This window comes from Zalophus californianus, chromosome 2 (genome assembly GCF_009762305.2).
Source record: "Zalophus californianus isolate mZalCal1 chromosome 2, mZalCal1.pri.v2, whole genome shotgun sequence".
In the NCBI taxonomy this organism is placed as follows: domain Eukaryota; kingdom Metazoa; phylum Chordata; class Mammalia; order Carnivora; family Otariidae; genus Zalophus; species Zalophus californianus.
This window is the reverse complement of record NC_045596.1, coordinates 32,357,467-32,381,581: the sequence shown is the minus strand read 5'-3', so window position 1 is coordinate 32,381,581 and position 24,115 is coordinate 32,357,467. Positions and strand designations below refer to the sequence as shown.

Here is a 24,115-nt window from a genome sequence, read left to right as displayed (position 1 = left end):
CTCAGAAAGGAATGCTTTAATTTCATTGTCATAGAAATTTATTTACCAACAAAAAAGTGATTAAGTACCTTGTATCGTGTTCTTGTGAAAGACGTAAGTGTAGCCCTTATCATCATCGTAAGCAAGAAATACGCCTTTATCCATCGGCCAGTTTTCCCAAAGAACACCTTTAATGGTTGGTGAAAAGTCTGGAATCTCATAGGTAGCATCATTAACCTACAAAACGGGATTTACAGATCTGCCCCAAGTCCGTACTGAAATCGTCATCGCTGGCCTTGGTAGGAGCCTGTTTGCTGCCTTGGCTGGTGTAGCTTTCCCACCGCATTCACCCCAACAACACTCCAGCCATAGCAGGAAAAAAGTTCCTTTTCCTATTCCTATACTAGATCCCACTTGAAAAACAAACAAACAAAAAACCCTGTGGTTTGTACGGCAAATCAAGACTTTTATCTAAAACTTGGTGCATTTTCAGGAAAAAAGACAAGTCTGGACACAAAGCTTCAGCTTAAGGAAAAAAAAGGTTGAAGTTGCTGAAGACAACAGAAATTTAAACTATGAACACACTTGTGTTCAGAAAATTTTCAATACCTGATATAGAAACGCTCCAGCTAGAGAAGAAACAAATTAATTCATACATATTTGAAAATCAAATAAACTCCACGTCTGTTTTATTTCAAAAGCTTCTCTAGAATGCATTCCAATAAATATAAAATGTACTGTTAGTGATATAAGCTATTAAAAAAAAAATCAATGCACATATTCCAGGGGCCTTGGCAGAGAGGCTTATATATACCCTGAATGTGAATCTGAGAAATACCCGCCTCCTCCCTACCCCACCTTGCTCTCAAAATAAGAATGAAATGTAAGATTCTTGCAAAGAATAATACTATAGAGCTATGCTGTCCAATATAGTAGCTACTATTTCACAGCCACATGTGGCTATCTGAACACTGAAATGCGTCTAGTCTGACTGAGGTGTAAGTTTGAAACTGTCCACTAGATCTCAGGGAGCTAGTATGAAAAAGAGGGTAAAACATCTCATTTTTTATAGTGATTACATACTGAAGTGATAATATTGGGTTGAATACATTCACATTAATTTCGCGTTTCTTTTTATCTTCTTTTAAAAAATTGTGGCTAGCAGAAAATTTAAAATTATATGTAGTTCTAATTATATTTCTATTAGATAGTGCTACTTATCAGGTATTATGCTAATTACTTATATATATGCAACCTCATTTAATTCTAACCTCATACTGTACAAGATAGGCATTCTTTTTTTAAAGATTTTATTTATTTGAGAGAGAGAGACAGCAGACTGGGGGGCGCGGGGAGAGAGAGAGAGCACGAGCTGGGCGGGGCAGAGGAAGAGGGAGAAGCAGACTCCCTGCTGAGCAGGGAGCCTGATGTGGGGCTCAATCCCAGGACCCTGAGATCATGACCTGAGCTTTTAAGTCAGGAGCCTGACATGGGGCTCAATCCCAGGACCCCAAGATCACGACCTGAGCCGAAGTCAGGCACTTAACCAACTGAGCCAACCCAGCACCCCCAAGATAGGCATTCTTATGCCCATGTTGCGGATGAAGCAGCTTAGGCACAAAGAAATTTGCCCAAAGTCACACAGCTAGTAAGTTCAAGAGCCAGGACTTGGACCCAGCAGGCAGTCTGGCCCTCCAGTCTATGCTTCTAACCACCGTGTGACACTGACCTTTGGTTTGTGCAGATGAGCACATCAGTGCCACCAGACTGGGGGCAGAATTTTTTTTTATAAAGGTAACCATTTGTTGAGCACTCATCACATGGCAGGCACTGCACTAAACGCTTTATGTACATTGTCCCATTTTGTTTTTACATAACAACCTACTGAGTAGGTAGAACTGCACCCATTTTATAAACAGTGAAACTGGGACTCTGATCAAAGTGAGGGCTCTGGAGGAAGCCACCCTGGACTCAGACCCCAGATGTCATTTTCTGTGTGACCTTGGACAAGTTACTTACTTTTGTAACCTTAGTTTCTTCACCTATAAAATGGCCAATAGTATGAGTATTTGTTGGGGGCGCCCAACTGGCTCAGTCAGTAGGACATGTGAGTCTTGATCTCAGGGTTATGAATTTGAGCCCCAGCTTGGGCCTAAAGTTTATTTTAAAAAAATATATGAGCATTTATCTCTGGGGCTGCTATAAGGATTAAGAGATACCTGATATATATGAAGAGTACTCAGCACAAAAATGTTGTTATTATTACTAATCTTAAATCCAGGTCTGTTTGTCTGTCTTCAGAGTCCATGTGCTTAACTTCCACACCCTACCTATTGATGAACTTCCTGTAAGATATCATGTCATCCTTAATGGGCTTATAGAGAGTGATGGGGTACAAGGCTGGTATGTACGTATGTGTGTGTATATACACACACACACACACACACACACACACACACACACACACACACACAGTCACCTCTCCCAATTCTCCTGTATAATGTCAGTCGCTTCCTTACCATGCACACAGTGTGGAAAAATTGGTTGAATAAATATACATATGAGGGAACCGGCACGTAAATATAAGAACTTTAAAGAGGAACAGTGGTCATCTGAATAGTTATATATTTTTTCTTTTCTTTCTTTTTTTTTTAAGATTTTATTTATTTATTTGAGAGAGAGAGAGAGAGCACGAGTTGGGGAGTGGGCAGAGGGAGAGGGAAAAGCAGACTCCCCGCTGAGTAGGGAGCCCAACATGGGGCTCGAACCCAAGCATCCTGGGATCACCACCTGAGCTGAAGGCAGATGCTTAACCGACTGAGCCACCCAGGCGCCCCTGAATAATTATATATTGTCATGTATGTACACCACAGAAGCAATGCTTCTCTCGGATTCACTGAAGTGGAGTAGAAGAGTAAGCTGCAGTAACACGCTATGAGAGGATGAGTGATCAAATCAAATCAAATGCACGGCACTCTGGGCTGGAGGCCAGGGGCCTCCTCCTGTGCCCTTGGCAGTGGGGAAGGCTCTGCACCACAAGCCCGACTTCCCCTTCCCTGCCAAGCTCACCTTACTTGTAGAAAGACTGAGCTGGTGTTATTTACAAGAGGAATTCACTCCTGTGGGCACCATATTTCCCTTGGATATTGGCATATTCCCCTGGGATATCTAACCTAGCAGTGAGATCTCACTTTGGATAAAAGCAAACAGCCGCCCACAGGTTGGGTTAGAGAGGGCCTGTGCTCTCACACACTCAGGCTTTTGTGTGGATTTTGTTTCACCAGGACATTTTTTTCTTAACACATAATGGAGCTGCAGGTTAGAGTTGGAAATAGGAGTGGGAATGGGCAGCAGCAAGTGAGATAATTCTGGAACTGGAGGGGTTTAAGGGTGGTAAAGCAATAAAGAGGCGGGGCTTTAGCTAACACCTGCTAAATAGCTACCACGTGCCAGATCCTGTGTTTGGAAGAATCAACTCACTGAAACCCCAGAAGAACTCAATGAGGAAGGTCGTGTAGCCTCTTTAACAGAAACTGTCAAGGAAAGGAGGGCTGTAAAAGGTGAAAGAAAAATGCATCAACTCGTTCAGACTGCTTGAACTCCTCACGCTTTCACTAGAGGTCAGACCCCAGTTCTGACTTAACTCCTGTCAGTCCCTGATTTCCTCGCCTGCCTCCTAGGTACCCTCAGCAGCAGCTTCCATCTGTGGTGAGCCCATGCGGGAAAGCCGGGCCGCTCGGACGGGGGCTCTGTTACAGAAAGGGGATCTGTCCAAGAGGGATTTCCTGATCAAGTAGAAAGAACTCAGGGTTATCTTCCTATTTATGTCATTTCTTCCTCATGTGTTCTGTGACTGGGAGAGGAATGCGTTGAATGAGAATTGGCACATTGGGAATTTTGCTTAAATAATCCAGATGCTCCTGTGGAAAACTGTTATATTTATCAAAGATAACAAAAATTTATCAAAGAGAAAAAGAGAAAAAGAGAAAAAAAAGAAAAAAAGGAAGAGAGAGACAGACAGGAAGGAAGAAAAGGAAGGAAGGAAGGAGGGAAGAATCAGTACCTAGTGAAGTGGACAGTGAGGGGAAAGTGGTCTCCACTGAGCGGCAAAGCACAGACACCAGGGGAACAGTTATTAAGATGTGTCTGAGAGGGGCGCCTGGGTGGCTCAGTTGGCTAAGGGTCTGCCTTAGGCTCAGGTCATGATCTCAGGGTCCTGGGACCAAGCCCCACATTGGGCTCCCTGCTCAGTAGGGAATCTGCCTCTCCCTCTGCCCCTCCCCAACCTGCTCGTGCTCGCTCTCTCTCAAATAAATAAAATCTTAAAAAGAAAAAAAGATGCATCTGAGAGCAGTTGTAGGCTATGTGAACTGTGACCAAGAACATACTAAATCATTAACTGGATATCAAAAGTAAATAAAGAAAAAAATCCAAGTATAGTAAATGATGTAAAAACCCATCTCCCTTTTCTAATTTATTTTAAAAAACAGTAAGGGATGTATAAAAATAAGAGTAACTGATTCTAAAAAGGGTCCATCTGTTTTTAATCTATCTTATTCAAAAATACCTTTTCTTTCTGTTCAGGATCATTAAGGCAAGAGGAAAATCAAGTGAGGTGGGCAGAAAGGAGTCCCTGCCCTCTGAAGCTTATGGCATACCTGGAGAGAAAAGTCATTTAAATCAAGATGTACTGTAATATTTTCCAGTAAATAAGGTTAAAGTGGTACAGAATATAACTATTTTTCCATTTAAAAAATCTTTCTGGGGGGCACCTGGGTGGGTCAGTCATTAAGCATCTGCCTTCGGCTCAGGTCATGATCCCAGGGTCCTGGGATCGAGTCCACATCGGGCTCCCTGCTCAGCGGGAAACCTGCTTCTCCCTCTCCCACTCCCCCTGCTTGTGTTTCCTCTCTCGCTGTGTCTCTCTCTATCAGATAAATAAATAAATAAATAAATAAATAAATAAATAAATAAATAAAATCTTTAAAAAAAATCTTTCTGGGACTGACACTATGAAAAACTGCAGAATAATGGAAAGTTTTCTTGATGTAAATAATTGTAAAAATGGATCACAAACATGATTTAACGAAGTACTCTAATCCTTGAACTAGTTAAGAAAAAATGATTTTATATATAATATACATTAAAAACACTTTTCTTTGTATATTACATTTTAAAAAAATGAATGCTTAAGAAATCTTCCAGACTTACCGGACAGTAGACAAATCCATCACTTTTTTCATCAATGAAAACTAATCTGGTCCCATTTGGGTCAGGAAAAATCTTTTTCACACCAACAGGATGTCGATAATCATTAACAAATTGCCAGTCTTCGATGTAGAAATACTGAATAACACCAGTCTAAAAAAAAAACCCAGGAATAGAAATACAAACATTGTCAAGAAAATACTTTAAGCACTTAAACACACTTCCAATTTTAAGAGAAAATGTACCATATTTTTCATGCAGGAAGAGTCTAAAACTAATATTTACTATATGTAAAGGTACAAATCCAAGCAAGTGAGAATGTACATGTGATTCAACAGTAAGTTCTAATATCTTAGTGATATTAAAGCATAACTTTCAGATTTTCCACTTATAGGAAATATCCTTACTGTTTCAGAATAATTTTCAAATCATGTTATTTTTAAATATTTTTGCTGTTAATTAAGACCAATTAGAAAATTAAAATAAAACCACCTCATGCAATCAATTGTATTTCTATATATTAGCAATGAACTATAGATACCAAAATTTAGAAATACATTACCATTTACAATCACTCAAAAAAGATGAAATACTTAGGTATAAGTTTAACAAAACTTGCACAGGATTTGGATGCTGAAAACTATACAACACTGATGAAAGAATCAAAGAAGACCTAAATAAATGGAGGGCACACAGTGTTCATGGATTGGAAGACTCACCATAATAAACATGTTAATTCTCCCCAACTAATATACAAGTTTAATATGATTCCAAAACAAATCTCAAGATTTTTTGTAGATATAAAACAAAATTATTCTAAAATTTATATGAAATGGCAAGGGAACTAGAATAGCTAAAGCAATTTTGAATAAAAAAAGAATAGGTGGGAAACTTAGACTACTCCAAAACTTTTTTTTTTGTATAGCTGTAGTAATCAGGACTGTGTCGTATTGGTGAAGGGACAGACACAGAGATCAATGGAACAGAATAAAGAAGCCCGGGATGGACCCACCCAGATATCCTTCACTGATCCTTTTCTCTCTTTTTTTTAAGATGCCTGCACTTTTATTTTAAATAATAGCATATTGAGGTATAACTCACATACCATGCAGTTCACCCACTTAAAATGTACAACTCCATGGCTTTTAGTATATTCACAGAGTTGTATAATACTTGATCACAATTCATTTTAAAACATTTCATCACTTCAAAAAGAAGCCCCATTTAATAGTCTTTCCTGAGTTTCCCCAACCTTGTCCCACTCCCCCTCTGCAGTCTAAGGCAACCGCTTATCTACTTTCTATCCCCATAGATTTGCCTATTCTGGACATTTCATATACATGGTATCATATAAAATGTGGTCTTTTGTGATTGCTTTCTTTTACTTAACATGATGTTTTCAAGGTTCATCTATGTTGCAGTATATATCAATATTTTATTCCTTTTTGCTGTGAAAGAATATTCCATTGTATGGATATGCCATATGTTGTTCACTTGGACATTTGGGTTGTTTCCAGCTTTTGATTATTATAAATAATGTTGCTATGAACACTGGTATACAAGTTTTTTGTGGACATATATCTTCATTCCTCTTGGGTATAAACTAGAATGAAACTCCTGGGTCATATGGTAGCTATGTCTATTTATTTATCTATTTATTATTTTAGAGAGGGGGAGGGGCAGAAGGAGAGGGAGAGAAAGAATCTCAAGCAGACTCCCCACTGAGCACAGAGCCCCATGTAGGGCTGGATAACATGACCCTGAGATCATGACCTGAGCCGAAATCGAGTCAGATGCTTAACGAACTGAGCCACCTAGGTGCCCCTATGTCTAATCTTTTATAGAACTACCAGAGTGTTCTGCCAGGCAGCTGCACCATTTTACATTCCCACCAGCAGTGTATAAGAGCTCTGATTCCTCTCCATCCCCATCAACACTTGTTATCATATGACTTTTTGATTATAGCCATCATAGTGGATGTGAAGTCGTAACTTCACATTTACTTCTGGGAACTTATTACAGAGAAGTGAAAACTTTTCACACAAAAACCTGTATATGAACGTTTATAGAAGCTTCATTTGCAATAGTCAAAATCTAGAACCAATCCAGATGCCCTTCAACTGGTGAATGCTTAAACAAATTGGTATATCCATACCATAGAATACTACTCAGCAATAAAAATGAACAAATTATTGATGCACACAATCACTCAGATAAATCTCCACAGAAGTATGCTGAGTGAAAAAAGGCCAATCCCCAAAGGTTACATGGTGTATGATTCTACTTATGTAACACTGCTGAAATGCCAAATTACAGAAATGGAGAACAGATTACAGTTGATCCTTGAACAACACAGGGATTAAGGTTACTGAACTCCCACATTGACAGTTGAAAACGCATGTATAACTTTGACTCCCCCCAAACTGAATTACTAATAGCCCTACTATTGACTGGAACCTTTACCAATAACATAAATAGTTGGTTAACACATACTTTGTGTGCTAAATGTATTATATACTGTGTTCTTCCAATGAAGTTAGAGAAAATATTATAAGAACCCATAAGAGAAAATACATTTACAGTACTGTACTTATTGGAAAAAAACCCCACATATAAGTAGACAGGTACTGTATTTATTGAAAAAATCCACATACAAGTAGACTCATACAGTTCAACCCCTGTTGTAACCCTTGTTGTAACTATAACTTTGTTACCAGGGATTAAGGTTGAGGTGAGGGCAGGAGGCAAGTGGGGGTGTCTATAAAAGAGCAACATGAAGGCATCCTTGTGGTGATAGAATTATTTTGTATCTTGACTATCAATGTTAATATCCTGATTATGATATATAATGTTACCATTGGGGGAAACTAGGAAAAGAGCATATTAGATCTCTCTGTTTTATTTCTTATGTGGGATCACTTTGTATTGTTTCTTAAAACCACCTGTGAATCTACAATGATCTCAAAATAAAAAGTTTAATTAAAATAAAAGCACAAAACATCTTGGACTTCTATTCAGGCCAAGATAGAGTAACAGCTTGGATTTAACTTTCCTACCCCAAACAACCAAAATCAGTAGACAAAAATCATGAAAAAACAAGTTTTCAAGATACTGGAATGAGACAACAAAGAACAATTTCTGCTTGAGATTTTGGAAACAATCCTCCAAAGTGAGTCCTCCAGCTTTTGCTCTCAGAGTTTTGAAGGCATGGCAAAGGGAGGAGGGTACAGGCAGAGCATGGCTCCCCAAGCTGAGGAGATGGAGCTGAAAGTCTGGGGAGAACAGAGGGCTGGGCTTTGCAGGGCAGAGTACAAGAGAGACAAGTTTGGGGAGCTGCCCTGGGTCCACTGTGAGTCCTTAGCAGGTACTGATCACTGCATGCATGTGCGAAAACCACAAGGTCAAGAAAGAACCATCCAAAGGGATTAGAGGGAATGGGAATAGTAACTATTCCCAATAGCCAGCCTGGAAAAAATCATAGTTCACAGGGCACTGGGTAGAGAACTCAGATCAGAAGTGGGAATAATTAGCTATAGACTAAGCAGTGTTTCACATCTGCCTAAGAAATCATAAAACCAGACTCAAAAAGGGTCAAACTGCATCTAAGTCAATCAATTAACTGCATCCCAGAGCAAAGCTCAAGAATATTTTTAGAGGGGGCACCTGGGTGATTCAGTTGGTTAGAAGTCTGCTGGAGATTCTCTCCCTCTTCCTCTCCAATTCCCCATGTTTGGGTGTAAAAAAAGAATATTTTTAGGAATACAAAAATATCCAGCATCCCAAAAGGTAAAATTACCAGGTATGCAAAAAAGTAGAAAAGATGAACCATAGCTTAAAGTGGTTCAATATGATTGTGTATTTTTATTATTTGATTTTATCTGATTTGTTGACTTATTAGCTACAACTCTATTATTTTAGTGGTTTAGGTTTTGTAGTATACATACAATGTGATAACAGGCAACTACAAAAGATCTACAGCTAAAATCATACTTAATGGTCAAGAACAAGACGAAGATAGCCATTCTCACCATTCTTATTCAACAATGTATTAGAATAAAAGGCATCCATGGGGCACCCGGGTGGCTCAGTTGGTTAAGCATCTGACTTCAGCTCAGGTTATGATCTCGGGGTCCTAGGATCGAGCCCTGTGTCTGGCTTCCCACTCAGAGGGAAGTCTACTTCTCCCTCTCCTTCTGCCCATCCCCCTGCTAGTATTCTCTCAAATAAAATCTTAATAAATAATATAAATAAATAAATAAAAGGCATCCATATTGGAAAGGAAGAAGTAAAGCTATATTCAGAGATGACATGATCATCTATATAGAAAATCCAATGAATCTACAAAAAACTACTATAACTACTAAGTGAATTTAGTTAGGCTGCAGTACACAGGATTAATACCCAAAAATCAGTTGCATTTCTATATGCTACAAACGAATAATCAGAAGTTAAAATTTAAAAAATACTATGCATTAAAAATAAGAAAAATGCTAAAATACAAAAATATGAAATACTTAAGGTATAAATCTGACAAAAAGGGTGTTGGTACACTGAAAACTCAAAAACACTAAGAGAAATTAAAACCTAAATAAATGGAGATATATACCTCGTTCATTGGTGAGTAGATTTTGCTAAGATGGCAACTGGTCTGTAAATTCAACATGATCCCATTCAAATTCCCAGGAGGCTTTTTGTAAAAATTAACAAGCTTATCCTAAGTTCAAATGGGAATGCAAAGTACTGAGAATATAGCCAAAACAACTTTGAAGAAAAAACTCAAAGTCGGAGGGCTAACACTACCTGCTTTCAAGACTTATTATACAGGCCCAGGAATTAAAATGGTGTGATACTGTTATAAACACAGACACACAGATCAATGGAATGAGCAATTCCAGAAAAAGACCCACACATTTATGGACAATTTGATTTTTGACAAAAGTACAAAGGCGATTTAGTGGAGGAAGGACAATCTTTTCAATAAATGGTGCTGGGACAACTGGAATATCTTTAAACAAAAAAATGAACTTTGATCTACACCTCACAGCCTAAACAAAAATTACCTCAAAATGGATCACAGACCTAAGTACAAAACATAAAACTACAAAACTTATAGAAGAAAACACCAGAGAAAAACTCTGTGACCTTGGGTTAGGCAAAGATTACTTAAGATATGACACCAAAAGCACAATCTGTAAAAAATAAAGTGGTAAGTTGGACTTCATCAAAGTAAAAAAAATTTATTCTCTGTGAAAGACACTGTTAAGAGAATGAAAAGGCAACGGATGCACTGGGAGAAAATACTTGCAAAGCATATATTTGATAAATTATGGATTTGAATACAGACTAAAGAACTCTCAAAAATCAATAATAAGAAAAACCCAATTAAGAAATGGCCAAAGAAATTTGAACACTTCACCAAAGATATACAGAGAGCAAACAAGCATATGAAAAGATGCTGGTGGAGAGGGAAGGAGAGAAGGAAAAAAAGAAAAAAAAAAAAAAGAAAAGATGTGTCACAGGAGTCCACTAGGGAAAAGCAAATTAAAATCATATACAAATAATGAATCATGGAACACTACATCAAAAACTAATGATGTAAAACAAACTGAGGTTTCTGGAGGGGAGGAGGGTGGGGGGATGGGTTAGCCTGGTGATGGGTATTGAGGAGGGCACGTTCTGCATGGAGCACTGGGTGTTATGAACAAACAATGAATCATGGAACAGTACACCAAAACAAATTATGTAATATATGGTGATTAACATAACAATAAAATTAAAAATAAATAAATAAATAAAATCTTTAAAAAAACTAATGATGTAATGTATGGTAATTAACATAATAATAGAAAAAAAAGCAATGGTCTTCATTTGAGCAAAAGAAAAAAAATCACAATGAGATTTCACTACACACTTAAGAGTGGGTTAAATTAAAAAGATTGACCATATCAAATGTTAGTGAGGATGTGGAGGAATTGGAACGCTCACACACTGCTGATGGAAATGTAAAATAGTACAACCAATTTAGAGAACAGTTTGTCGGTTTCTTAAAAACTTAAACATACATATGCCATATGATGTAGCCGTTCTCCTTCTCAGTATTAATCCAAGAGAAAAGAAAGCATATGTCCATGCAAAGACTTGAACATGAATGTTTATAGCAGCTTTATTTGTAAATACCCCATACTGGAAATAATCCAGGCTGGAAACAACCCCAAATGGGAAACCCCCAATGTCCATCCTTAGGTTCATGGTTAAGTCAATGATGATAAATGTATACTATAACATGCCACCCCAGCAAGAAAAAGGAATCAACAATTGATATACACAAGAAGGCAGACAGAAAGAAGTACATACCATATGATTCCATCTACATAAAACTCTAGAAAATAGAAACTCGTTTATAGTGACATCAAGGGCCAGGACAGGAAGGAGGAATCATAAAGAGGCATGAGAAGACTGTTGGCGGTGATGAATATGTTTACTATTTTGATGGAGTTGATGGTGTTTCACAGGTATATGCACGTCAAAATTTATCAAACTGTGGACTTTAAATAGTACTTTGTTGTGAATCAATCATACCTCACTAAAACTTTAAAAAACATATTTTCAGAATCATTCAGGAAAGAGATTGAGATAAATGCTGACTTATGGACAGACCACCACACCTTGAGTTCTTATTTCAAAATGCCGTGTGGAATAGTGGAAAGAGTGGGTTTTACATCAGAAGATACTGTTCAAGTTCCGCATCTGTTACAAACTTACTAACCTCTTAATCTTCAGTGTTCTTCAGTCTCTAACACTTCCCTGCTTATTTTATAAAACTAATGAGATAAAATAAGTGAGATCAGGGCTTTATAAACTGTTACATCTCATACAAATGTATTATATTTGCTATACTTACCATATCCCTTACCACTTTACCTGACACATGAGACCTACCCTACTGGTGTATATTAGTAAAAAGATAATATTTTAGGTTGAACTTCAAGTCTCTCTTACGGCAATAAGTATGCAACAAGACATGCTTTTTTTAGAAAACAGTTTAACGTGAGAAAAGGAAACATCTGAAAGTCAGTAATTGTTTTTCTAATGTGGAAAACAGTGCCCTTCCTACCTTTACTAAATTCTTTTAGAGAATGAACAAGACAACAGGTATGATATGCTTTGAAAAATCTTTGAAAACTTTTTACAAATGTAAGATGCTATTACTATAACTATGTTTTATGTCCATCTGGCTAGTGTAATATTTAGAGGTTTAGGGTACTGGTGGTTCAAAAGACCAAAGTTTGGGCCACCTGGATGGCTCAGTTGGTTAAGTGTCTGACTCTTAATTTTGGCTCAGATCATGATCTCAGGGTCGTGAGATCGAGCCCCACATCAGGCTCCACACTGAACATGGAGCCTGGTTAAGATTCTCCCTCCTTCCTCTCCCTCTGCCCCTCTCCCTCCCCAGCTCACACTCTCTCTCTCTAAAAAATGAAACAAACAAAAAAACAATCACCAAAAGATTGAAGTGGAATTCTCAGTATTCAATTAATTTTGCCATTTATTAAATGCCTACTAAATGTAAGCATTGGAGATCTAAAGTTGAATGATACGTCTTATGTTCATCACCAAATTAAACCCTTACAGGATCTAGATAAGGAAAATGAGGCTTGGAATGGGCTAAGTAGCACGTAGCGAGTAAGAGAACTGGCACATGAGCCCAGATTTTCCAGACTCTTTTTACTCTGCCATCAAAATTGCTTATATAATCACAAAAGCACTAACTACTAGCAAATCATGGGACCTATGTGCTATACATAAGTGTGTATAAAATGTAATGTATATATGTTACATACATCTATATGTATGTATATATTACGTATTATTATATATATATATATACACACAGATACTACAAAGCAAAAATTAGAAAGTCCCCTATGTTCTATATCAAAGAAGCCAGTACGTACATCTGTACCATAGATGAGGAAATCACCAGTTAAGGCATGGCATAAAATACGGCACTTATCATCCACTGCTGGGAAAAGCCGAGTCTCACGTTCTTCTTGAGCATCCAAGATTTCACTTTCTATCTAAAACATAAAGAATAATAGTACCTCACAGATTTGAGTAAAGCTGGTCTGCACCATCTAGGGAGATAGGGGAGGGTCTTCTTCCTAAGTTCGATTAAACATTCAGACTCATCAGACTGCCCGTCTATTGAGAAAGACATCAGACAAGAACCACAATTGCCAACAGGGCAGCATTAAACAACCCTCTTTAGTGGTAATAATCTTTGCAGCAGGCTCTGCAGGGGTCTGGTAGCTTTTCTCTTTGGCTTCTCAGAAGCAAAGAGCCAAGAAATAGATGTAGGAGATGCTCCCTTGCTTAGAAGACCCATATTTCAGGAGCCAGTATCTTCTGAACAATTTAATAGGTATAGTTTCAAGGATCCCCACAAGCCATATGCCCAAATATGTAAGTCAATTCATGACAGGAAGCCCAGACATAGAACGTTCCCATCAGTTTTTAATTTCCCTCTAGATGCAATTTCCCACCAGAGTAAGAAAGTTAACTGAGCATCTCATGCAGAAGGGTAGAGTTTTGTTAGTCCTTTAGCCACACCTGGCTTTCTAGCTAGTCTGTATGTGGCTGCTTCCCGAACAAAGTTCTTGGTAATATAACATTAGGCTGTTCATCATCATCACTAATCTGAGTCATCACGAGTCCCAAGGGCTCCAGGACATCAGAATTATACTTACCAAATGCAACTGGACTTTGCCTTCAAAAAGTGCAGCTGCATAGTCAGAATGAAGGCAAACACTGGCGACTGTCCCCAGATATTCCACATCTTTCAATTTTTTAACAGCTGTAGCAATATAAAAACACATACACATTAAAATATAAATAAAATTACATTAAGATTTGCAACTAATTTTTAAATGGGTGCCTTTTTAAGGATATTCTGAATCTAAAATTTTTATTTTAGCCATTCTAAAGAAAATCGTAGTTGTCATATAAATTTGCTTTCAGGAATTCCGTAATGATTCACATGAAACAAAGTAACAGAAAATAAAATTATACGTGAAACAACCAAAAATTTCACTTTAGCGACAGTAAGGTTAATGGTGTAGTCTATCTGAGGCTAAATCTCGGCTGGCTCTACTCCTGAGGGATATCGGACCTCCAGTGGGGAGAAGCAGCAGCCAGGCTCCATTCAGATGCTAATGACCATAACAAAAAGAACAAAAGGAGGGGGGAGGGACCCGACGACCCGGAGGGACCCAATGACCCGACCAAGGAGTGCCTAAGAAAGTCATTGTGCAAAGGTGCCTCACAACATTTTATTTCATTTAGTTTTTCTCACGACTCCTTGACCCCTACATGTAGAAGAATCCTCATTTTCCGAAGAAAGCCTTTTCAACCAGGGCTCAGAGAGGTAAAGAATTTGTCTACAGTCACCCAGCTCCAAGAGGCAGCCCGGGAATTTACACTCAGGGCCTAATTCTAAAGGTCGTACTCTGCCCACTATACCACGCTGTGTTCACCACAAAGGTTAAGAATAAAATCTTCCCAAAAATTATGCAAAATTTTTACAGGATTCACAAAACTGTTAAGCTTCTTAAGAAAGAGACAGCTGAAGGAAAAGAGTGAAAGGCCTGGTCTTCAAAGAAACTTTCCGTGCTTCCCAAATAATAACCGAAATTATACTCTACGTAAGATGACAACTGGTTTGAGACTTGCCATTCTCTCCAAGGACATAAAACCAAGCTCGATTATTCATTCCCACGGCCAGATGATAAAGCCCTACTGCTATGAAGCTGGGCTCCACATCAACAGAAATTGTGATTGGCAGCTCCTATAATACAGGAAAGGAACAGTAGATCAACTGCTACAACTGCTTTGATTTTACTAATAAATACAATCAAAATAACACCATTTTCATACTCCTTCAACAGGGTTGGCTACGGTGACTTCAAGGAGGGAGGTGAGGTATGCAATCCTTGTGCTGCAGGCATCCCCGAGTATGGGAAGCTTGGTCAAGAAAACATGCAGCGAGCCCCTTTGGGTAGACAATGCCAGCAACTGGCCATCATCTGTCCAGGACAAGGTGCCCAACCCTGAAATAGTTGACAGAATAAAGAATCAATCAAAAACAAGCAAATATTTTCACGTAAGCTGCAGAGACATAAAAATCTTCAAGTGTTGTCTTTTAATAGTTTAGTTTATACAGAGTAAAAATTCACCACAGACAGGCATGTGAACATGAGCATTGATTCATTTGGTAGTGGCTCAAAAGGAAAGGATGTAAGAATTTAGGTTTTATAACTGAAATTGAGATTAAATTCACTATAATCTTTAGATCAAAGTGGACTTACAGCCTTCTATAATTACTAAAATAAGTAAGTTATTTTAGGGAACTCTCATGAAGGGTGTTAATTTTATTCCTCTTATAATGAATGCAATTCAAAAAATAATAAACACATTACTCTGCATTGCAGTGATAAAACGTCACTCTGCCTCAGAAAAATCAGTACCTTTATTTTCATCATCCAGGTTGATTATAGCATACATGTCTTTTAATTCTGCCAAGTCATGGATTTTGATGCTGAAAAATGAAAAAAATATATATATTGTAAATACAAGTGTTAAATGAAATTGTTTTCGTTCACGAAAAATTGTAAGCTACAGAACAGGTCAGCGTTCTCCAAAAAGGGATGTATAGGATAATCTATTGGGGCAAGGTAAGAAAATAATAGAATTTCTGTAATTATATCTTTTATATATATATAATATATATAAAATATATTTTTTTTCTGTAATTTTATCTTAAAATCTTTGGGGCGTGGTGGTTGTGCCCGGCTTAATTTTCTGATCTACAGTTTCAGGAACATGGAGGTTTAAGTTGCCCTGAAGAAAAGTGTGAGTAGGAAAACATTCTCCTGAGCAGCACTAATTATAGTAAGAGGAATACAATTTCTCTTTGCAATGTGCTCCCTCCACCACCCTGACTTCTTTCATACAAAAGGTAATGAGGTATAATAGAAAGAGCATTCGATTTGGAATCAGAAGGCATAGGTTGAAAGCTCTGAAAAACTGGGGGCATATTACTCCATAGGGCTACAGGGAAGATAGGCGGGTTCAGGCCAATGAAAGCTGTGTGGTACAACGCTGGCCCCTAATGGCTGGAAGGTATCTTTCCTTCTTGTCTCCTTTCCTCTCTCCTCCCTTCTGCCCTCATTTAACTTTTTGTTTTGATAGGATTGTAAATCCACATGCAGTTGTAAGAAATAACACAGAGATTGTATATATCCTCCACCTTCCCCCCAAATGATAACATCTTGAAAAACTATAGCATAATATCATAATCAAAATATTGACATTGATACAATCCACGAACCTTTTTCAGATGTCCCAAGTTTTACTTGTATTCATTGTGTGTGTGTGTGTGTGTGTGTGTGTGTGTGTGTGTTTAGTTCTAAGCAATTTTATTACATGAACGATTCCTGAGATCCACAACCACAGTCAGGATATAGAATAGTTCCATCACCACAAGGATCCCTTGTGTTGTCCTTTTATAAAGGCACTTACCTCCTTCGCTCCACCCTAGCTCCATCCCTAAGCCTAAGCCACCACTAATCTGTTCTCCATTCCTATAATTTATCATTTCAACAATATTACATAAATAGAATCATACCGTATGCAACATTTTGTGATTGGCATTTTTCACTCAGCATACTTCTCTGGAGATTCATCTGCATTATGGTGTGTATCGATAGTTTGTTCTTCTTTATGCTTCAGTAGTATTCCATGAAATGGATGTACCAGTTGAACACTCACCCACTGAGGGATATCTGGATTGTTTCTAGTTTCTTACTATTACAAATAAAGCTGCTGTACACATTCATATTCAGGTTTTTCTGTGAGTATGTCTTCACGTCTCCAGGAAAAATGGCCAGGAGTGAAATTGCTGGGTCACATGGTAACTGCATGTTGAGTTTGTTTGTTTTTTTAAGAAACTGCCAAACTGTTTTCCAAAGTAGCTGTACCATTTTACATTCCTACCAGCAATGTATGAGTGATCTAGGTTCCCTTCATCCTTCCCAGCATTTGATGTTATCACTATTTTTAATATACTAATACTGTGTGTTTCTCCGTTTATTTGGGTCTTCTTTGATTTCTTTCAGCAACATTTTGGAATTTTCAGCACACAGATCCTGTACATGTTTTGTTAAGCGTATATCCAGGTATTTCATTTTCTTTGGAGTGATTAAAAATGGCATATTTTTCTACATTTGTTGCTACTATATAAAAAATGTGATTGATTTTTTTTTGTCTTGATCTTGCATCCTGAGACCTTGCTACACTCACTCATTAGTTTTAGTTCTGGGTGTTTCTTGTTTGTAGATTCCTTGAGATTTTCTATATAAGCAATCATGTCATCTGCAAATAGAGATGGTTTTACTTTTTTCTTTCCAATCTGGATGTGTCTTATTTTTCTTGTCTTACTACAGTGGCTAGAACTTCTAATATTAGGTTGCATTAGAGCAGTGAGAGTAGGTATCCTTATCTTGTTCCCAATCTTAGGGGCAAGCACTCAGTCTTTCACCATGAAGTATGATGTTAGCTATAGGTTTTTTGTAGATGTTCTTTATCAAGATGAGGTAATTCCCCTCCATCCCTAACTTACTGAGAATTTTTTATCATGAATGGGTATTGGATTTTATGAAATATTTTGTGTCAACTGATGTGATCATATGGTTCTTCAGCTGCTGATACAGTAACTTTGTTGATTTTTGAATGTAAATAAGCCTTGCATACTTGGAATAAATCCCAGTTAGTCATGAGCTATAATTCTTTTCATATATTGCTGAATTCAGTTTGCTAAGTTTTGTTGAGGATTTTGTGTCCAAGTTTATGAGAGAGATTGGTCTGTAATTTGTTTTTTTTTTAATACTTTCTTTGATTTTGGTATAAGGGTAATACTAGCCTTATAAAATAAGTTGAGAAGTGTTCCCTCCACTTCTATTTTCTGAAGAGATTTTGAAAATTAGTGTGAATTCTTTTTCTAAATGTTTGGTAGAATTCTCCAGTGAAACCATCTGAGCCTGGAGATTTTTCAGGGATTTAAAATCATTCTTCAATTTCTTTAAGAATTACAGGGCTAATTCAGATTATCTGTTTCATCTGGGTTGAGTTTCAGTGGTTTTTGAAGAATTTTCCCAATTTTCTAAGTTATCAAATTTCTGTGTTGTTTGTAGTATTCCTTTGTAATTGTAAAGTTGTAGTACTTTTATTGTCCTTTTAATAGCTTCCAGATCTGTAATAATATTCCTGTTTCATTCCTGATATTAGTGACTTGTGTCTTTTTGTCATTCTTGCTAGAGGTTTATCAATTTCTTTTTCAAAAAATTCCAGCTGTTAGGTTTTTTTTTCCTATTCTATTTTCATTGTCATCACCTTCTGCTCTTTATGATTTTATTCCTTCTGCTTTACCCTTATCTTGCTCTTTTTTTCCCCTAGTTTCTTGAGGTAGGGACTTAGATTACTGACTTGAGATTTTTTTCTTTTATATATAAGCATTAATACTACAAATTTTCTTCTCAGCACTGCTTTAGCTGTATCTCATATTTTGATATGTTGCATTTTCATTTTTATTCAGTTGTATGGGTGGTGGTTGTTTGTTTTTTGTCTTTTAAACTGCTTTATTAACTTCACAATATATAATGAGCAGCTTGCCATGCAACAGGGTAAAACTCCCCTGCTGATAGAATCTTACAGATTGAGTCAAAATACAACATTCAATTAGAAGCTGGTCATAGGAGACACACAAGAGACATGTAACACCAAAAGGTTTACAACAAAGGTACACTGAGAACACGTAAGTTTAGGAAGCAGGTGTGTCTTCCTATTAACTTCAGGGAAAACATCAGGATTCAAGGCATAAAGCAAAACTCCCCATGATGGTAATGGTGAGAAGAGTCAGCGTTAACCGCCCCCAGACTATGACTCAATTGCTTTTCCCTCAGGTGTCTCACTTCCCCCCACCCCCCCAATCCTTTCCATATTCTCTTCTCTCATCCTTGCCTGTGGTTCTCCAAGCCTCTGAATCATGCCCCACCTATACTAGGGGTTGGGATGCCTAACATGGAACCACCTACAATTTACTCCCTAGGCACACAATATTCACCAGCTTCCAAAGGGAGGGCCAAGGGCTCTCCTTTATTAGCAAGTTGCTCCTTTTCATCCTTTTGTTTGTTTTCCTGGTTGGCATTGTCCATGCTGATACTTTTTACTGCTTGTTCCTCTGGATGCCATTACTCCTGGTCCCATCCTTGAGGTCTCCTGCTCCTCTCAATTTCTTGCTGCCAGTGCGCGGATGTGACACTTAGACCCGCACACCTGCTCCCCCCTCTGCCTCCTACTCTTTGGGGCCCCCTGGCCCACACGCCCTCAGGGCCACCGGAAGCAAGAAGGGAGCACGCGAAGGACGGGTCTGACGCTAGAGCAAGGCACGCGAGTTGGCATTGGTGGGTCACAGCTCAGTTGTGTGTATTTTTAAATTTGCTTTGAGATATACTCATGAATTATTTGGAAGTAGGTTAATTTCCAAGTGTTCATTGAATTTCCTGTTGTTTTCTGTTATTCATTTCAAGTGTGATTACATTATGGCCAAGGAACACATTTTGCATGACTTCAATTTAAATTTGTTGAGGTTTCAGGGCCCACGATATGGACTATCTCGGTGCATGTTCCATGGATGCATAGAAAAAGCATGTATTCTGTTGTTCGATGGAATGTTCTATAGATGTCTGTTAGGTCTAGTTGGTTTATAGTGCTGTCCAAGTCTGCCGAGAGTTGAGCTAAGCTACTCCATGGTACTGCTGGCTCAGCATCCATCCTCTTTGGCCAAGCGGCCTGCAGAGACCTTACACTAGTCCCTCTTGTGAGTGCATGCCCTAGAGAGCAGCTCACAGAGTCACAAGCAAATATAAGATCCTGATGTGACTTCCCCAAAAGCCCTTGTGATCAACAGTCTCTCCTGTCTCCCAGCACTTACATGCCTTATATGCCCCTAGGATAAGATCTCTGGGGTTTACCAAAACCCCACTCTTTTGGTTAGAATTGACCAATCTGGCCTTAGCCTGGGAACCCTAAAGCAGTGTATTCAGGAACCCTATTTTTTTTCATGAACCTATTAAAAGCACATGCCTCTGGTTCTGTCTCTTTTTGTCTGCACTGTTTGATAGTGACTTCTCTATGAGGTCAAGACATGCCAGTTACTTCCTCCAGAACCTGTGAATAATGAACTTTTCTATTTCGATTCTTCTTGTGTGTTGTTGAACCACAGCCCATGATCTGGCACCCTGTGCTCCACTTAGTGTCAATTTGACGCTTTTATTTTCTTGTTGATCTTCTGTTTAGTTGTTCCATATACTGAAAGCAGAGCCCTGAAGACTTCACTATTATTGTTGTCTATTTCTCCCTTTAATTCTGCCAGTTTTTACTTCATCTACTTTGGGGCTCTGTTGTCAGGTGCATACTCACTTAGCATTACTATATCTAGTCAATGTGCAATATGTCTCTTCATCCCTGGTAATTTTCTTTGCTCTCTGATACCCACATAGCCATCCAGCTCTCTTGCTTTGGATGATCTTTTTCCATCCTTTTACTTTTTACCTAGTTATTTCATTATATCATTACATTGAAGTGAGTTCCAGCAGATAATAGGGTCATTTAAAAATTCTATTCTAATTGTCTATGTCTAATAGCATTGTCATTTACACATTTAACATAGTTAATTGCTCTGTCTGAACTTAAATCCACTGTTTTATTGTTTTCTGTTTTTCCCTTTTGATCCCGTTTCTCTTTCCTGCCACCTTTTAGATTTGAACATTTTTTAGTATTCCATTTTAATTTACCTATTATTGTGTTCTTGTCTATATCTCTGCATATTTTTAGTGGTTATTCTAGAATATAACACCAAATTTAATTTCTTATAAGCTCTTTAGAATCTATATTTTACTAGACAACACGGGGCTCGATCCCAGAACCCTGAGATCATGACCTGAGCTGAAGGCAGACACTTAACCAACCAAGCCACCCAGGCACCCCTACACTCTCCCCTTTCTGTTGTGCTTGTCTTACATACTACATCTTAAACACTGAACACACTATCAAACAATATCATAATTTTTACTTTCAACAGCCACATATATAAGATCTCAAAAGAAAAAAAATGATTTACCATTTCTGCACCTCTTCATTCTTTTTTTAAATATTTTATTTATTTTTGAGAGAGAGAGAGAGTGAACATGAGCGGGTCAGGGGAGTGGGGCAGAGAGAGAAGCAGACTTCCCACTGAGCAGGGAGCCCAACCCGGGACTCGATCCCAGGACAGCAGGATCATGACCCTAGCTAAAGGCAGATGCTTAACCAACTGAGCCACCCAGGCGCCTGCTCTTTCTTCATTCTTGATGTTCCAAATTTCCTTCTGCCATCTGTTTTCTTCCATCTGAAGAACTTCCTTTAGCAATTCTAGAGCAGGTCTCCTAGCAATAAATTCTCTTCATTTTTCTTCATCTGAGAATGTTTCCATTTCACTTCATTACTGATGGATAGTTTCACCGGGTAATGAATTTCAGCTGACAGTTTTTTTTTTTTTTTAAGATTTTATTTATTTATTTATTTAAAAGAGACAGAGAGAGAGGGAACACAAGCGGGGGAGTGGGAGAGGGAGAAGCAGGCTTCCTGTGGAGCAGGGAGCCCCGATGCGGGGCTCGATCCCAGGACCCTGAGATCATGACCCGAGCTGAAGGCAGACGCTTAACGACTGAGCCACCCAGGTGCCCCTTTTTCTTCCAGCACTTTAGAAAGTCGTGATGCTTCCTTTTGGCCTAGATGGCTATGGTGAGAAATCCACTGTCATTTAAAATGTTGTTTGTTAGCTGCTTTCAAGATCTTTTCTTCATCTTTAGTTTTTAGCAGTTTATGATGTGTCTGAGCTAGGATTTTTTTGGACTTATCCTTTTAGGGATTTGCTGAGCTTCTACAACATACAGGTTTGTATCTTTCGCCAAATGTGAGAAGTTTCCAGCCATTATTTCTGAGACTCTTGTGACATAAATGTTAGACTTTTTGGTTTTGTTTCACAGGCGCCTGAGGCTCTGTTTATTTTTTTCTAATCTTTTCTCTCTCTATGCTCACTGGGATATTTCTATTGGTTTAAGTTCACTGACTTTTTATGATCGCCATTCTGCTATTAAGTACACTGCATTAATTATAGTTTTCAAGTCTAAAAACTTCCATTTAGTTATTCTTTATAGATTCTATTTCTTTTCTGAGACTATATTTCCATCTGTTTTGAGAACGCTAGCCCTTATCTCTTGGAGCATCTTTATAATAGCTGCTACCTGCAACACCTTGGCATTGGCACCTTTTGATTGCCTTTTCCAAAGTGAGTTGAAATTTTCCTGATTCTTCATATGTCAGGTAACTTTGGGTTATATTTTGGACATTCTGAACATTACATTTGAGACTCTTGCATCTTGTTTAAATCCCATGGAGAAGGTTTAATTTTGTTTTTTGTTTTTTTTAAAGCAATCAACCCAGCTGGGTTCAGGCTACGAGTATCAACCAGCTTTCTGTGAGATGTGGTTTCAACGTCAATTCCATTTTCAAAGGCTTTGCAGTTGTATTCAGGTATGTCCCTGTTTGGTCCACTTTGTGGTCCATAGGACTTGCATTATGACCTGTGCCTTAGTTCAGTTCTCAAAGTCTTTGGGATCTTTAGGATGAGATACACATATATAGCTCAGGAGTGAACCTGGGAGTTCATAAATGTCTTCAGACGGTTGCTTTCCAGAGCTCTTTCCTCTCCAGGATCTCCCTGGTATGTTCTGATTCTCTGGGGCTCCCCTTTTTGGTATTCCAGCAGGAAAGCTGGGGCTCTAGTTACCCTATAGTGCCTTGTCCTTCCACAGCTGCACCCATACCTGTGGCCAAGCAGTGTGAGGGCAGAGAGAAAAATAAGCAACAGGGGTTGCCCCACTTCCTGGGACCATAGCTCCTCTACTTGGAGGAAGGTTACCCTCTGTCAGAGCTGCAGGTGTCTGGGGGACCTTCCTGCCATTACGGTTGCTGCCACTGCCATGGCAAGGTTGCTTGGTGGCTGGGGCATGAAAGAACAGAGAAAGAGTAAGTGTTAGGAGTTCTCTTCCCTGCAACTTGAGGCCAGAACTAGAAGGCTTCTCTCGGAGCTCTCTCCTTTATGCTCTGGTGTCTACTTCCGGATTTTGGCTGCCTTGAGTCTTGAGAGACTGGAAAACAAGTGGGAGACTCCTCACCGGTTTGGTGGTATTTCACATTCTGCTCTTCTTCTTCAATGTGCCTACTATTTACTTTTCAGAGTCCTTAAATATCTGTCCCTTGCCTTCTGCCCAGGTTTTATAGTTGTATTCAGTGAGTGAGACAGGGTGAAGCATGCTGACTCCATATTACCTGGAATTACCTATTTTAAGATTGATTTTCAAGCATTCTCCATTTTAGGTTTTGTAGTTAGTAAACATTTAGCAATTTGGGTTTTACCCTGCGTGTTATAGCAGCAGTCCTAGAAATTTTCAATTGCAAACGTGTTTTAAGAGTGCAGGAGAGTATTGTTGGCAGATTCATACTAGCTATCAAAGTCTTGTTGAATCTTTTCAATATTCCTTACATAAGCTTTCCTAGGAATTTTTGAATATAACTTACCAATTATCACCACACGTAGCAGCTTTATTGAGGGTCTGTGAAACTGCAATACTGGTTAGACTATCTTTGTGGTCACGAGCCTGAAAAATCTCTTGACCAATCTCTCGAATGTGAGTGGAGATGACCACAAAAATTCCACGTGAAAAACCAATCATAATGTAGCCATCACCATACCTATAGTAACAAAGGCAAT

At 38.4% G+C, this 24,115-nt stretch overlaps 1 protein-coding gene and 1 pseudogene across 4 annotated transcripts in view; both read right to left on the bottom strand.

Annotated features, from left to right (window-relative positions):
• Positions 1-24,115, bottom strand: part of WDR19 (WD repeat domain 19) — a 119,780-nt gene that overhangs the window by 48,878 nt on the left and 46,787 nt on the right. For all 4 annotated transcript variants that reach the window (XM_027600214.2, XM_027600213.1, XM_027600215.1 and 1 more), the window contains 8 exons: positions 23,923-24,096; positions 15,711-15,781; positions 15,121-15,293; positions 14,917-15,031; positions 13,935-14,041; positions 13,143-13,265; positions 5,191-5,340; positions 69-216 (listed from right to left, as the gene is read on the bottom strand). In XM_027600214.2, coding sequence (XP_027456015.1) covers positions 69-216; positions 5,191-5,340; positions 13,143-13,265; positions 13,935-14,041; positions 14,917-15,031; positions 15,121-15,293; positions 15,711-15,781; positions 23,923-24,096 — 1,061 coding nt within the window. The remainder of the gene's footprint in view (positions 1-68; positions 217-5,190; positions 5,341-13,142; positions 13,266-13,934; positions 14,042-14,916; positions 15,032-15,120; positions 15,294-15,710; positions 15,782-23,922; positions 24,097-24,115) is intronic.
• LOC113924487 lies at positions 19,110-22,428 on the bottom strand (annotated as a pseudogene).